The sequence below is a fragment of the Populus nigra genome, chromosome 6 (assembly GCF_951802175.1).
Source record: "Populus nigra chromosome 6, ddPopNigr1.1, whole genome shotgun sequence".
NCBI lineage: Eukaryota > Viridiplantae > Streptophyta > Magnoliopsida > Malpighiales > Salicaceae > Populus > Populus nigra.
The window spans coordinates 4712421-4728431 of NC_084857.1; the positions used below are offsets into that span (position 1 = coordinate 4712421).

Below are 16011 nucleotides of genomic sequence, written 5' to 3' on the forward strand. Positions count from 1 at the left end.
ATGAGCTTGAATTTTGATGGACAAGAAGGCGACTCCTTGCACAAAAACAATAGCAATAGCTTTTACATATTTTTGCCATTTACTTTTCAAATAAGAGCTTGTTTGTAAACATGGCTTTCCGTGTGATTTTTTAAAAAAAAATATTTTATTTTTAAATTTTTTTATTGCTTTAATATGTTGATATTAAAAAAATATATTATTTATGTGTATTTTTTAAAATAAAATATTTTATTAAAAGAATTATTATTATAATACCAAAGACACCCCGAAGAATAAAAGAGAACTTTAATCACAGGAAGCATGATAATGCTGCCTTCGTATCATTACGTGTACATGGGCTACCAGGCCAATATACTACGCCTTTGCAAATTAAAATTAAAAAGCTATCCTTATTGAGGTCATTGAGACACTATTCCTTGAATGAATTTGAATTTAATCAAGCGATAGAATAATCAAACCAGATTATTCTACCAGTTTATTTTTATATTTTAAAAACATTTTAAAAAAATTAAATTTTTTTATTTTTTTACTTTAAATTAATATTTTTTAATGTTTTTAGATTATTCTAACTGCTTATATTTTAATATATTTTTAAATAAAAATTACTTTTTAAAAAATCATAACTATAAATTTAAATAAACTATTATTAGAACGGATCGTCTGCCAAAAAAACAAACAAGTGTATTCTTTGACGAGATTTTGGGCTCATATACGCGATCAGATACGTGTTGAGTTTGAGTATTGGACTTTGAGCCATATGTGTATTGTCTACGATTATGACGTCACAACTTGTTGTTAATTATTAAGATAAGGGAGAAAAAATCGAGTTCTGATCTGCTTAATCTGCGTTTCACTTAATTATTGTGTCCACGTTCATGAGCCTTGATAAACTACGCGACAAAAATAAAGGCGGCACACCATCACATGCCACCACAAAACGCACAGCAAAAGCGCCGTACAGGGCATCCAATGTTTACATTTAAAATAAACACTTTTATATGAATTGCGTATTATTGACTATTTCTTTTTTTAAAAAAAAAATTTGCTACCACTTCCGTCCAAGTAAATAACGAATATCTTGCGTGTTTCTTATTCATCAAGGAGAAAGGAGAAAGTATTTTTTATTTAAAAATATATTAAAATAATTATTATTGAGGTACTTGTGTTAATTATATACAAGGGTGCTTAATTTAGTGAGGTTAATTTATCACAGAACGTGCAACTACAATATTTCAATTATTTTCTTATTTGTGAACCGCAGAAACAAACTGCGGTCGATTCGTTTTGGATGCCCCACCATTGCAAAAGGAAAGGGAAAAATTGAAGCCTATGGAGCCTGGCCGAGGGAAAGGGAGTTATATAATAATGTTGCAGGATACGTGGACCCACTTCTTGTTCTGTCCACTACTTTCATGTGATCATGATTGATCTGTTTATGAGTTCCAAAAATAAAAATAAAAATAATTATAATTTGATAATGTTGCCCCAAAATGCTTGATATGGGTGTGCACGTTTATGATACAACGGGCCTACTCTCCCCGTGTAGTTTGAAAGTATTAGCTGTTACAGATCATGTCCGACCGTGCTCCCGTCCCGGCAAAATAAGTCGCTTGATTTAATAATTATTATAAAACGACGAGCATGTGCTGTTTCCATTCCAATTCTCATAATACACACGCACCAATGCATGTGTGTGTACGCGCGCAAAACACCTCCGAACCATGCCGAGTAAAGTTCCACCTAGTAAAAAAAACATATCAAGTTTAAGTCTTATTAAGTTCGGTATATATATATATATAAACTATTAAATTTCACTGAATATATTTTATTGATATAAAAGATATAATCTTGAAATTCCGTGCGAAGAAATTTAATCTGGCTTAACATAATTTTTTTTATTTCCATTTTTCATTGCAAACATAAATAAACACAATTTTTAACACTAGTGCCGCAATTTTGACCAAGTCACAAACAAAACAAACAAAACGGGAAAAAACTGGGATCCATCAAATTAAAATTAGAACAAGAATAATTATTTAGGTGGTGGTCCAGTGATAAGAGTTTGGGATTAAGAGGTTTGTTTTCTCTGTGATCTCAAGTTCGAGCATTATGGTTACTTATATGATGATCACTAGAGGCTTACATAGTCGTTAACTTCAGAGCATGTGGGATTAGTTAAGGTGCGTGCAAGCTGGCCCGAATATCCATATTAAACTAAAAAAAAAAAAATTAGAACAAGAATGAAGCTTAAAATAAGAAAATCGCAGTACCACATCTTTATTGCACAATTAAAATACCAAATTACAGGGAAATGTAGTGTTAACCAAACAGGTCTCCCCATCTAGGCCGACTCCTACTATTTTCACACACACAACTTCAACAATCAAAACCAAACCAATCCAAACCAAACAAGACCTAAGAGACTCACATCTCTCTTGACACACAAAACACACACGTGTGCACCCTATTTATTCCAAACTACATGTATATTACAATACTCCCGGATGCACCTGAACAAAGTCCGCTCAAATAGCCAGAACCAAACCCGGCACGGACTTACCGACCCGATTGGATAGGGTGCTCTCCCAGATGGATGGGCAATGCAACAGAGATATCTCGGGCGTTGATGATGAATTTGACTTTGACTTAAAATCAGACGGTTGCGATTGATTTCCAAGACGAGTAACAGTAAGAGAAGTATTGAAGTACTCTCTAACCTGGGTAATTATCCCATCCGTAACAGTCCAAGCGTGCACCCAAGAAATGGAACGACTTGTATTACACCCTTCAACAACCACAAGGTTTCCAAAAGAGGTGATGGAGATAGGGGAGAACTCAAACGGCACGTCGTTGTCTTTTTGTTCACCAGTAAGAAGGCGCATCATAAACTGGTGAGACGGCGGGCCATGGAACCACCACTCAAGGTCGTGGGCTAGGATCTTGTGTACCGTGTCCACGTCACGTGACTTTAAGGCTTCATAGAAAGCAAGAACCACGTCTTGGTTCTTTTTTGTTGATGCTGGTAGCTTTGGTGCAGTGATTTCTGCCAGAACTTCTTGTGAGTTAGCCAGTTCTTGGGAAAGCGCTGAATGCAGCTGATAAAGAAGAAGGACGGGGATAGCTTTGCTTAGGAGAAACAGCTACCAGAGAGAAAAGATAACCGATTGAGTTTGTCAGGGAGGCCACGGGGCCTTATATATAGAGACGGATATGGATTAGATCCTGACCCTGTGCTTTTATGTTTGTTTGGTGGGTTTGTAAGGGTATTTGTGTCCTTATGATTACTTTTTTGAGGGTGGTTTGGTGATTTCAAGTTAAGAGAAGGAAATATATGGTAAACTACGTCTCAACTCTTATTTATTTAGATATATTACATTTTGATCTTTATTGTCTTGCTATTATCAATATAAACCACACGTAATTCAAAAGCCATCCAATACTTGAACATTAAAAAAATCTGAATTGGACGAAATTGTCATTTCAGCTGGCTTCAAAAAAGTTTCATAAATGCATCCGCGATTTATCTAAATGCTTTGTTGATATTCGAATATTCGAGATACACATTTTGTTTTATTAAAACATTGCTGGGGAGTATTTTTTTATTTTTTATTTTTTATTTTTGACTAAATAATATGAATTTTCACTGTATGTTTTGCAAAATAGTTCGATATAACAGATTTTTTCCTTCAGATAAAAATTAAAAACTGTCAATTTAATAGAAGAATAAAAGATAGAGGAGCATATTGTAGTTTTTTGAGGCTTCAAGATTGATACTGGAAGAATTATTATTATAGAAGCCGAAGTGAAATTCTCCTGAATTTGTAGGGGCTAAAATATAATCTTGCAACAGCATGTTAAGAGATGACGTGGCGTGAAATGATTGGAGAAAGGATTATGGAGAATCGGTCCTCGTGTGTTTTCCTGGACCCGCCAAGGACAGGTAAGCGGCGAAGACAAGTTAGTCAAGCCAACTTTTTTGACCTTGATTGGGTTTTAATTAATTAAAGTAAGCTTAAAGATCATAATTTGTTTTTACAATTTATCGGTCGGATTTAAAAAAAAAAGTATTTTAGAAAAAAATTAAAAATTAAAAATTTATTTTATTTAAAATTAATATTTTTTTAAAATATTTTTAGATCATTTTAATATAATAATATCAAAAATAATTTTTAAAAAATAAAAAAATATTATTTTAATATATTTTTAAATAAAAAACAATTAAAAAAATAATCATAACTATTTTCTCTAGCACTATATTTTCACGAGGGATTGCATAGCTGCGTTTGGCAGACAGATTATTGCAAATTTCGAAATATTAATTGGGTTAGAGAAAAACACTTAAACTCAGAATTACTACAAATCTAGTAAATTATATACTAATTTCTCCAAGAAAAAAAAATATATATTACCTACCAATAGGCTTTGCTTTGGTATTATCGAGTTACTTGGAGTCCAGCCCTTTATTTTTTAAAGATATCTCATTCCAAAAATAAAAATTATTTTCACCGTGGTCAATTTAATCTCTCTCGTTATCATGAATTTTTCATACCGTGTCAGCTTTTATGATAATTCTTTATTTGACTATTGACTGTTGACTACATATTTCTATTTTTGACAAAAAAAAGAAGAAGATAAACTATATAGTAATTTGTTTAAAATTATTTAAAGATAAGGTGTTGAATTTAGTGATGTGATAAAAAAGCATTGGCAAGGTTTTAGAACTGACAAGAATGTAGAATTACAAGCATTAACGATGCGATCTCATTGATTTTTCTCATGGAAGACCTTTACTAAAGATTGAGATGATAAGAACAGAAGCATATAAAAAGATAAACAATCAATAGATTAAAGTTCCAGCTCTATTGGTTAAAATTATCAGTGAATGACACTGGAGGTGGTGGCTTAACAAGAAAAGAGACTTGTTTTTTTTTCTACACCCGAATTTGATTTTCTCTGTACATGTCTGTTACCCTTGCGATGTTTTACATGCCAACTGAGCTTGCAGGATGTTCAATGAATCCAGGGATTAATTGTGGTGCGCGTAAACTGACCCGGACACCCCGGATTACAAAATAATATATATATATATATATATATATATATATATATATATATATCAGTAAAATATTTTTCTATAAATATATAAATTTTGTTATATTTGAAATCTGATTGAAAAGAGAAACAATCTTGATGAAAACCGAATATAAAAACATGCCCCCGTGGACAGAAGGATTTCCCAACTTCACCGGCGATGTTAAATTCAAACAAAATAAAAAGAATCAATGCGCCGCTTGAAAACAGGTCTTTAGTTTTACTTTTCAATCTTGATTCCTTCAAATGCTTATCTTAATGGGTCCACAATGGCCACTAATTATCAATGCGAGGATGACTTCTTGGGAGGGTGCAACCTTTTTGGTTATGTTTGTAACTGTGGCTTAGAGTTTTTTTTTTTATTATTATTATTTAAAATAATATTTTTAAAAATTTTATTTTTAATATCATTAAAAAAATTAAATTAATTTGAATAAACAAATAAATAATCAGTTATATCGCAGCTTCAATATGAGCTTTTACCAACTAGGTTTTCATTCGTGCAGTATTTTACTTTATTATACGATATATAAAATTTATCTGCATAATGTACTCCAACTTGGTGGTATTTTTAGTTCATGGAATTTTTAATTGTTTCTATTTTTATACTTGTTATTCAATTGCATAAATTTTTTAATTTTTACTGATTTAAGTGTTGCTGTTAAGTTCCGTCTATTTTATGCTAACGTGATCGTTAGATTAGATTGACACGTAGCATAGCATAATGACATGTTTATCAAGGGTGCATAATCTTTGTAGTTTCTTTCGAATTAAATATTCAAGTGTCTATCTTCTTCCTTTTTCTCTGTTTGATTGTTTATACAATCATTAAGAACCTTATTTTTAATATATGAAAAGGTTATTTAATTGATACTTGAAATAATATAAAATCATTATAATTTTTACAAGACTAGGAAAAATATAAGCATGGAAGATGATTCTAGTAAAAATAAATAAATAAGTCTTAACAATCATGAAAAGGTTCTTCATCATGTGGCATGCCTTTTTCTCGGAGAGTGGCATCACACGGAGTCCACTTTCTGTCGAGAAAGAGATTTGAAAACACAAATCATCCACTTCATATTGAATTCGGCATCCCCTTACCCCTTCCAGCATGAATTTCATCTGACCAATACGACACCGTCTTTCTTACTTTATAATTGCTATGTTAATGGGAAGCTTTGGCACCAAACTTTTCCTGATCTTTTCACATAATGTCAAGGCCCTACCGATAATGGCACCAGGGGTACCGCGTATTATTTTATCATGCCACCTGAAAAACTGGTGGTGAATTGGTCTGTACTCTGTAGAATGGAAAGAAAGATCAATTCCCAGCTAGTAGCTACACAGAACAAGGTCCTGAAGCATAGAGATCGACCCATGATAATCACACAGACATGACATTGTACAGACAATCTTAAATTTGCAACGTGAATACTCACAGAAGAAATATGTTAATAGGATTATGCAGTCTGAGCTCGGTTCTATGTGCATGCACTACAACTCCACGAAAAAGTTGGTCTTACAGGTGCACACCCATGATAATCACACAGAGAATGCAAGTTATCAACATCGATAATAAAGCGAACAGTGAACTCTCGGCCATGACGGTATCGCAGGTTCATAATGCTGTTTAGCATGCCCCATTATAGGCAGATAAATTGACAGCTTGAAATGCTGGCCGCGATTGTGACCTCTGTGAGAAACAGATCTATCAATACCTAATCAAACAGCAGACCCAACTCGTGCAACATGCTAACAATTGAAGCCAACACCAATAATTGAATGATCCCTGTGATTATACGACAAAGTAACTACTCTCTCTCTGCATCTCCGTGTGTGTGCATGCGTATGCCCTCATGAAGACACATAACCTGGTTGAAGCAAAGGAATAGCTAACATGAAATATCTCCTAATAATCAATACTCTCTCTCTAAAAGATTATATCATATTTTACTTTTCACATGCATTAAAAATATAAATATCATGTCACCATTTTTTATCCATACTCTTAAAAATACCACTTTTTGATTGTAGATTCCATGTAAACGAACTCTAATTAGGGTATTATAGTAAAATAAATAATTCAAGTATTTTGATCAGATAATTATTTTCGGATAAATAAAAATAGAAGGTAGGACAATCTCTAATCTCTTTGTGACGGAAAGAGTATGACTTAACCAACATGCATGCAGTCTCAAACAGGTAATCACACGGGCATCAGTGTCCAGGGTCGAGGACTTCCCATTTCTCCCAGTATACCAACAAAAAATTTCAGTTCGTAAATTACTATTAAGACCCCCGATGTTAAACATCTCTTTTGTAATCTAAAACAAAAGCAAGTATCATTTCGGAAATATTCGGGGTGGGTGTAGCAAAAAATCTAACCCATTTTTTTAAGCATTTCAACTGAGGAACACCATCAGGATAATAGAGATTAATCAAAAACTGATATTCCAAATTAAGCAGAATAACAGTGTTAACATTGTCTAATTCTAAGTTCGTGCATAAAAGAATTTGGTGCAACAGGATCGTAATGCCTTGTCTATTAACCAGCAACTTGAACTAAATGGTGTCAGCTAGTATACTTTCTTTGAACAATAATAAAAAAAACAATCTAAAACAACCAAAAAAAAAAAGAATTAGAAAGTGAATCACAAAACAAAAAACGCATATAAATCAGGTGTATGAGGAACATAAAACGGTCTAAGTTTTACAGAAAGGGGATTGAGCGAGGCCGAACAAAAGGGCCCCCTTAAGTGATGTTTTAACTTGTATAGCATGATTGATACCTTCACTTGTCGGAAGATTCAAGTGCTTTTTTTATTCGCTCAGATACTCTTATCCACAGTGGCATGCATTCTCTTCTGTCTCTATGTTTTGTTTTCCTGAAAGGAAAACTAATTTATCAAATATAAAAGAACTAGGTTGATAAGGTTTCACAAATTGGAGCCAGATGCCATGAATATGTGCCGATACTTGTCTTCTTTCACCACCTTCACTCGTACAATCTAACTAGATGCACCAATCTACTTCTGTTTCCACGTCCCTGTAGTGAAATCTAACAAAAACCCGGGAAGCAGACAGCAAACAAATTAAGCAGCCAAAGTATAGGACAAGCAACTCACCAAGGAAAAGATGTTGGGTCACGGAATCCCGTTATAAGAACATAGAAAGTTACAATCAAATGAAGCACACATATCATTTCATTGCAAAGAGCCTAAGCACCACTTTCTATACTGTTGCTATCCGGAAATAACTGCTTATGGAGAATATTTTCTTCAAATTGAAATCAAACTATGGACAAGATTTTAATGCCATAATGGTGTTCAGAATAAACACTTTTAAAGAGGCAAAACAGTATGAAAAAAGAGAGGGATTTCAATTGAATTTCAACGCATTACACCCAGAATACATGTAATAGTTTTCACAACTCATTCATCGTCGACTAATTACAAAATAAAAATGATATATATTTTCTTTTCCAGCTAATTGGCTTCTCTTTCTATCAATGATGGAGCAGGAGGAGTCATAGTCTCATCCTTACCTCCTCTGGAAGGCTCTTCTTTCACCATAGGAAGGTGCTTACCAGGAGTCACATGCCCCTTTGAAATTATGCTTGGACTTGGAGAATTAGTTATCATAACACTGGATGGGCTAGAGTTGTTGCCAAGTGGAGAACTTGGGTTTGAACCATCTTTGCCGGAGAAAGGTGAATGTGGCATCTGGTTACTACTGTCCATTTCCTTCTGACATAATTTATCTTCCACAATATCGTAAGAATTCCCAGTTCGGACTTCCTGAGCAAGAGAGCACCAGCAACAACATAGCCACAAAGTGCAATCAGAAACTGCCGGTTCACCAAAACAAAATGTGTAAGCTGGCAAATTGAATCTCTTTCTCATTTGAATCCTCCAAAAGCCACCGTACAGTAATCCAAATGCACAGAGAATAATTCCAGTTATACCTAACACTTCCCTGACAGTCTCGTTATCAATATTAACAGCAGCCAAGTTGAAAATCCAGAAAGGAGCCAGGCAAAAGAGGAGAAAAGTTAAAATGTGAACATACATGTTCCCAAATCCGAGTCTCTCCATGTTCCACCCAAAGACACAAAAAGAGCAGAAAAGTGATAGATACGCTAAAGAAATGTCATCCCAAAAATCAAGTATCCCTCCACTCCACTGTGGTCTAGTCTCAGCAATTCTTTGTTCATCTCTGACTGCAAATGAATATCTCTTTGCTAATGATTTTGACCTCAACTTCTCTGGCCCTTCACCAGTGGTAATCTGCACCTGTGCTTCCTCATCTATTTCAGACTCATAATCCTTCCCAAGAGGGCTAAGAATGGAGTATACACCAGCAATTGCAGGTGCAGCTATTGCAACAGAAATGCATACACCAACTCCTAAGGCTGGTCTCCGTGATCTCCTATATCCTAAATTTAGACCACAAAGTGCATATTGAGCAAAGCAGTTAAGATGGAGTAGAGCCACAACCACCATCATATGTGCCCACTCATGGGGCTTATAAGTCCCATTCTTGCAGTAAATCTTTCTGAGTCTAGAGATGTCTTTTGGATTCCATCTACAGAGAAGCACAAGGTGATAAAATCGCTTTGGATGTTGATACAGACACATGAGGGTAAATAGTGCGTTTAGAATTTGATTATTGACTTCAAACCATACATCTCTCTGGGACTTCTTTGGTAGTGCATGGTCCAACATCCCGGTCATGACTAGGAACAAAATTGCGCCGGAGATAGCAACGCAGATGATCCACACAAAAAGGGCCATGTTCATTGGGTCCCAGATCCATTCTTTGCCCATTTTCATGAGCAAAGCCCAATCAATCTTTCGTGCAAAAACCCCATTGATACGTTCTCGAAAACCGTGGCTACTTGAAGAAGTCACTGAACGTGAAAACTCATCTCTTTCCTGCGCTAACTGTCTGAATTTGGCAGATGCAGAACCAAATTTGAGAAAATTTATTCCATTGGGAAGGGAAATTAAGCTGTCTTGGGACTTCCTCTGTGAGTTTTCATTGCTTAATAGTGTCCTTCTAGATGCTGAAATCTGAAGAGGACTTTGACCCCCGGCCTTAGTACCATTACATTCCTCAATTTCATCTTTGGGGTTCCCGTTATCAACTGAAGCCATTCTCACTCTCAAAATTTGACCTGTTAATCAGAGCGACAGCCGTGACCTAAACAGTGAATGTATAAAGCAGAGAGGGGGAACTCCAATATGCAAAATACTCTATGTTTTGTCTAGTTTTGAAACCTAAACAACAGAAAACGAGATATTTCATTAACTGAAGCTGAAAAGGTAGTGTGAAATGACAAGAAGCAAGAGATCTTTCAACTGAAATGCAAACTCTACAGTATACCAACAATGTGTCATATGCACAAACATCACAAACCTAGACTATAATGAACTACGCATTCAGAAGCTGACCGAAGGGGAACAATATCAAAGTTTGCTGTCAACAAATCGGCAACGATTAAACTTACGTATAAAGTGGAGAAAAGATTGTCAATTTCATACAAGCAAGAACGATCAAAACCCAAATAAAAAATGTAACAAAAGCAAGAAATGACCCATCCTTAAAACCCAGAATCAGATATGCGTTAAAAAAAAAGGGCAGTCCTTTCGTTAATTGGGCTGTTACAGAAACTTGAATTACACAATTCAACCAAGGATTTGATGCATCGAAATTAATAAAGAAATGAGTGTAATTAATTGATACGACTAAAATTAAAACAGTTACGCAAATCAGAACGAAAGCATTAACATAAAGAACCAACAAGAAAAGAATTAAAAGGAAATCTACAGAGCCCCAAGAAACAAGAAAAGTAAAATCAAAGACTTACCACCAGGTGAATTGATTGATTGATGCAGAACATAGTTTGGAAGAAACTTATGATTTCATGGCACTTCCTGTCCAAATATGATTGGTTAGTTCAATGATTAAGTGAAACAATAAGACTTTTAGCAATTGTTCAGCTGGATTTGTACCTTTTTTATGTTGCTAAGGAGAGAAGAAAGAATATAGTTGCCCAGGCCAGGTGGGTGAGGCCAGGTGGGTGAGGTAGAGTTGCTTTGCTTGACCTAGAAAAATGCTGAACGATGTCGTTTTGTGGTAAGTAAACTGTGAAAGGGCGAGGCAATACCATTGTTTATGTCTCCAGGGGAGCAAAGTGGAGATGACGTCATAAGGGGGGCAATGCAGGGTTGCATTCGCACATATCCTATCTACCCGTGTCATGTATCAAAAGATTCTTGTTTTGTAAGCTTCTCTCTCCTCTTAATCAATTTTCTAACCACTTGTTCCCGAATACAAACAATAAATCTTAACTACTTGCTTAGGTCTGGAATACTCTAATTTATAGACAAGTGAGCCTGCAAACTCAAGAGTATTTTTAATTTTTTTTTTAAAAAATATTAAGTTAACTCTATCGACTACTTTGTCCAGATAAATTAATTGCATTAGCGAGCAAACCCATTATATAATTAAATTTAGCCAAGCCAACGTACGAAACAGCTCGAAATAATAACTCAACCCACCCTCCCCTAGTAAGGTTTTAGATCACAAGATCACCTAATTAATAGCTCTACTCTACAACGCCTATTTCGACCTTGTATTTTAAGCCCATGCCATAGATGCCACATTAATACTTGATTGGTTCGAGCTATTGAAGACTCGACTAAGGAGTCATGGTTGTTTTTAAAAAGAAATATATTAAAATAATTTTTTTATTTTTTAAAAATTATTTTTCATATTAATACATTAAAATAATATAAAAATACTAAAAAAAATTAATTTAAAGCAAAGAAAAAAATTAAAATGTTTTCAAAAAATATTTTTAAAACACAAAAATACGAGGACATGCCACTTCAGAGTTGGGATGTTCAAGGCTTCAAATTCCAAATCTCCACGAACTCTTTCCGATCCAACTGCCGTGTCAGTTGCTGTTTTGATTAACGACAGAATAAAAACACCAGTTAAAAACAGCATTCCTCGGTTCATTTAGCTTTCGATAACCATGCGGATGTAACAGGAAAAATATTAGCAGAGTAATGACGGGTGATTCAATCCAAAACAAACAGCTATATGTAGACAACCTCCGTTTATTTCTGCAATCGCATGTAAATGTTGGGTAGAGGGATTGACAAACTCAACAATCATGATTCATGAATAAGCCACTCGCATCCAGGATCAGATGAGTGAAACAACTAAAAACTACACGGAAGCCAATGCAGCTTCTGCGCTTGTTGCAAATCCACCATATGCGCAAGACCATGTGGGTTTTGATTGAAGAGATTGGTTTTATCCCCCGCCAACCCCTTTCTCCTTTAGTTTGAGGGGGGAACCACATGACGCAAAAAACACCATTTATCACAACTACAAACTCAAGTCCACAATTGCAAGCATACACACTCCAAGTAAAACCCAAACCAGATACACTTTTAATAGAACACATTGTGAACAAATGCAAACAGACATCTCACCGAACAGATGACTGAAACTTAAAATTTAGGTGAGGTCATCCTCCTCTAGTTCTTTAGCTTTCAGCTTCTCTTTCACCCTCAATAGAAGGGTCGTCTTCCAGGAATCCTGCACAGCAATTAAGGAAAAGACCACCACCATCAGCAAATTGAGATACCAGATTTTCTTTTGACTTTCTAATGATCTAATCTTAATTGGGAACATACATGTTTTAGATTTATATAATATAATGATCTAACTTGTATTACATATATGGTTTTTTTATTTATTTATAGCATGCCGCCTTCTTTCGGGCGAGCGCATAGCGCCTCGGGCATTTTACAGGCTTGGCGCCTTTTAGTGCTTTTCACCTTTGACAACACCGGATATAATACAAGTTTACCCCTAAACCTGAAAATTGATTTTTTTTAGACATCTAAAGCACTTAGAGGATTATAAAGAGAAATGTACCAGTGGTGTCATGCTATCAAATTCCTTGATAACATCAGTGAACTTTGCAACATCTTCCTCATCAATGGCAGCAGCAATATCCTGTCACCAGGAAAAAAAAAAAAGTGTTTACAGGAATGGATGTGGTGGGGGGGGGGGGGGGGGTGTTGGGTTAGTAGTATTCATATTTCATACATAAACGTGTGGAAAAACACACAAATGGATATTTGCATATGAGAGTCTGTGTCTATAGTTTACAAACTATTATAACAAGCTGTGAGCAGAAGATCAATTGAATGCTAAGAGTTTTATAACTGAAAAGCAATATATTTATGGACATTCAAAACCAATTCCAAGGAAATTACTACAAAAGAAACATTAAAAGACCAACAAAAGTTTTCCACGCTGGACACAACATACCGCTAGCAATTTATATTCACGAGTTCCTGAAAAAGTTGGATCCATTTCCTGCAACAGAAATTCAAATTTTATTGATTCTATCCAAGTGGTGAGATAAATAATCAAGGTGCAATTGGGGAGCCAAACTTGAGACCTGGTAGCGCTCCAATGCATTGGTAATTGCAACAACATCGCCTTTGCAGAGATGGCAAATGCCAGCATTAAGAAGATGACCTTTGACTCCATATTTCAGTAAATTACTTTTAAGCGATTGCCGGGCTATCTCTTCATAAATGTCAATTGAAGTCTGGTATCTGAACAAGTAAGAAGTTATAAATCTCTAAATACCATGCTAACATGCAGTCCAGCTAAATGAAATGATCAGGGCCTTTTATCTTTTGTTATCATGCCCATTTTGACTAGTTAACCCATGTCTATTGCAAGGGGCAAGAATGTGATCGGCTATGGGTTGTGTAAAAAACTGTCAACATTTCCAAATGCACATACAAAAAGCAAAATACAGTTGTTTTATGCGAATAAAGTAAACATTTAATGGGAATGATTGTTCACATCTCAGGTAATCAACCTGTCGAGTGTTCCATCATTTAGCGGTGTACACAAATTGACATCACTTTACTCTCAATTATTAACACTTACTACAAGTTTGTCATACCAAGCAATATCTGCAGCAACATTCAATTTGGACACAGAAAGAGAAATATATAACCTGTACAAAGGCATGTAACAGCATTCAAACACAAGAAAGCAATACCATAAAAGAAAAAGACACCCTTACTGTTCTAGCTGAGCAGCAAATTCTGCCACTTTCTGGTTGCATTGGTTGGCAGAAGTTGTTACGTCTTCATTTTGGAAGAAGTCAGCGGCCTTACGATAAAATTCCATAGATTTCTCAATATTTGCATCCGACTCATACAACTCAGCAACTTCCTGCACAATAAAAGGTAGTTCCAGGTTCTTGAATATCTATTAGAAATTAGAACAACATGGATCCCTATGACAACTTTATAAACGTATCCCTAGTATTGAGAGCTGCATGTTATCAAATTCTTGAAGCTTGATAATATTGCAAATGATTAACACAGTAAAACCTAAAACAATCACATACATATCAATGCTGGTACAAAGAGTAAAACAAAAACAACAAAGAGTACGAAAACAACATTGGTACAAAGAGTATACCTTTAGATATCTTGCAGCCATGCTGATCCTTCCTATATCACAGAACATATCTACAGCCTGAACTAAGCATGAAATTGCCTCTGCGCAAGGAGAAGTTCCAAAATATGAGACAAAATGGACAGGGAACACAAAATTGGGGGAAGACAGATGTGACCATCACATTACAACCCCATTTCATTTCACAGATCAATAAGCAATATTAATATCCTTACAGTTGCATGCACGAACCCATGTCAAGCACAAATAACAAAGGCACACTACCAACAAACCAACACTAACATAAATTGTATTTGCAATAGATTCATGTATCAACTTAAATGATTGTGTCGGAGAGCAAGCACTGGTGCATACCACTAGTGGATGTTTTCTTATAACAATGAGCAGCATCAACATATGCTGAGGCAGCTTCATGTTTGCTATCCAACTACAAAACATAAGATAACAGTAATGTCTTAAAAAGAGTGATAGATAATAAAATGTGCTTAATTCAATCACAGCAAAGCAGGCACCTTCAAATGACACTGTGCCAGCTTGACATACGTTGATCCAGCTTTTTCCCCTGAAACACAATTGCCAGAAAAAATGAGCAACTAATCGTACAGGCCTGCTGCAAATGAGGATATCACCCAACATCATATGCTTATTAAGTGACAATTTAATTGATAAACTTTGACTGCAATCCAATCAAAACCCTAAAAAATGCAAATTCATACCCATTGCTAACCAAAATGCCAAAAAAAAATCATAATAATAATAAATCATAAACTGAGTTGTTGTAACGAGATCCTTAAGAAATAAAAAGAAATTATTTAATTTAATAGTTATTATTTTGTAAAAAGAGAGAAAAGGGGGATAGAAAGGATACAGGATTTAGCGAGCTTGAAATTGTTGGCAGCTTTGTCGAAGAGATCGGCGGCGTCTTCATATTTGGAACCGAAAATACCCCAACCGTTCAATTTCTTTTCTGCTTTCTTCTCGAGATCGTCTCCTTTCGCTACCAAATCCATTGTTCGACTTCCTCAGCGACCTCTCTCTCTCTCGCTTTTCTTTTGTATTGGTTTTATTGTTAATATGATCGGCGGACGGTGAGGGAAATGTCAATCGAAATGGAGACTTGACAATAACGAAAAGAAAAAAATCGTCAAAGTAAATAGAGTACGATGATGATAAATGTTGTCAAGAAGAGGAAAGAGAAACAATGATAGTATATTCACCCCTTATGATTTCAAAATGTTTCACTTCAGGCCTTACAGTTTCGATATTTCTATATTGACCTAAATTTCCATTAAAATCCCAATATAACTTTTTTATTTAGTGGGAAGGGTGTCTCAAGTACCTAGATTAAGGTATTGTTTGAGAAAAAGGTTTGAATATTACGTGGTA

At 35.1% G+C, this 16011-nt stretch overlaps 2 protein-coding genes and 1 long non-coding RNA gene across 4 annotated transcripts; all 3 read right to left on the minus strand.

The window, feature by feature from the left end:
• Positions 1-1449: 1449 nt before the first annotated feature.
• On the minus strand, positions 1450-3294 carry LOC133695849 (uncharacterized). Its single transcript, XR_009842561.1, has 2 exons — positions 2144-3294; positions 1450-1740 (listed from the first exon to the last, which is right to left on the minus strand). It is a non-coding gene; the product is annotated as an uncharacterized LOC133695849 (long non-coding RNA).
• Positions 3295-8454: 5160 nt separating this feature from the next.
• LOC133697795 (uncharacterized) lies at positions 8455-11357 on the minus strand. Of its 2 annotated transcripts, none has more exons than XM_062120574.1 (3): positions 11109-11357; positions 10964-11030; positions 8455-10373 (listed from the first exon to the last, which is right to left on the minus strand). In XM_062120574.1, the coding sequence occupies exon 3, from the start codon at positions 10248-10250 to the stop codon at positions 8580-8582; it is 1671 nt and encodes a 556-aa protein (XP_061976558.1). In that variant the 5' UTR covers positions 10251-10373; positions 10964-11030; positions 11109-11357; the 3' UTR covers positions 8455-8579. The 2 variants fall into 2 exon arrangements, with proteins under 2 accessions (XP_061976558.1, XP_061976557.1); XM_062120573.1 differs by having other exon boundaries at positions 8455-10270; positions 11109-11356.
• Positions 11358-12205: 848 nt separating this feature from the next.
• Positions 12206-15790, minus strand: LOC133697796 (alpha-soluble NSF attachment protein 2-like). The gene is made up of 9 exons (XM_062120575.1): positions 15494-15790; positions 15138-15187; positions 14980-15052; positions 14629-14708; positions 14225-14376; positions 13583-13742; positions 13450-13497; positions 13051-13131; positions 12206-12708 (listed from the first exon to the last, which is right to left on the minus strand). The coding sequence occupies exons 1-9, from the start codon at positions 15633-15635 to the stop codon at positions 12628-12630; spliced, it is 867 nt and encodes a 288-aa protein (XP_061976559.1). The 5' UTR covers positions 15636-15790; the 3' UTR covers positions 12206-12627.
• Between the last annotated feature and the right edge of the window lie 221 nt (positions 15791-16011).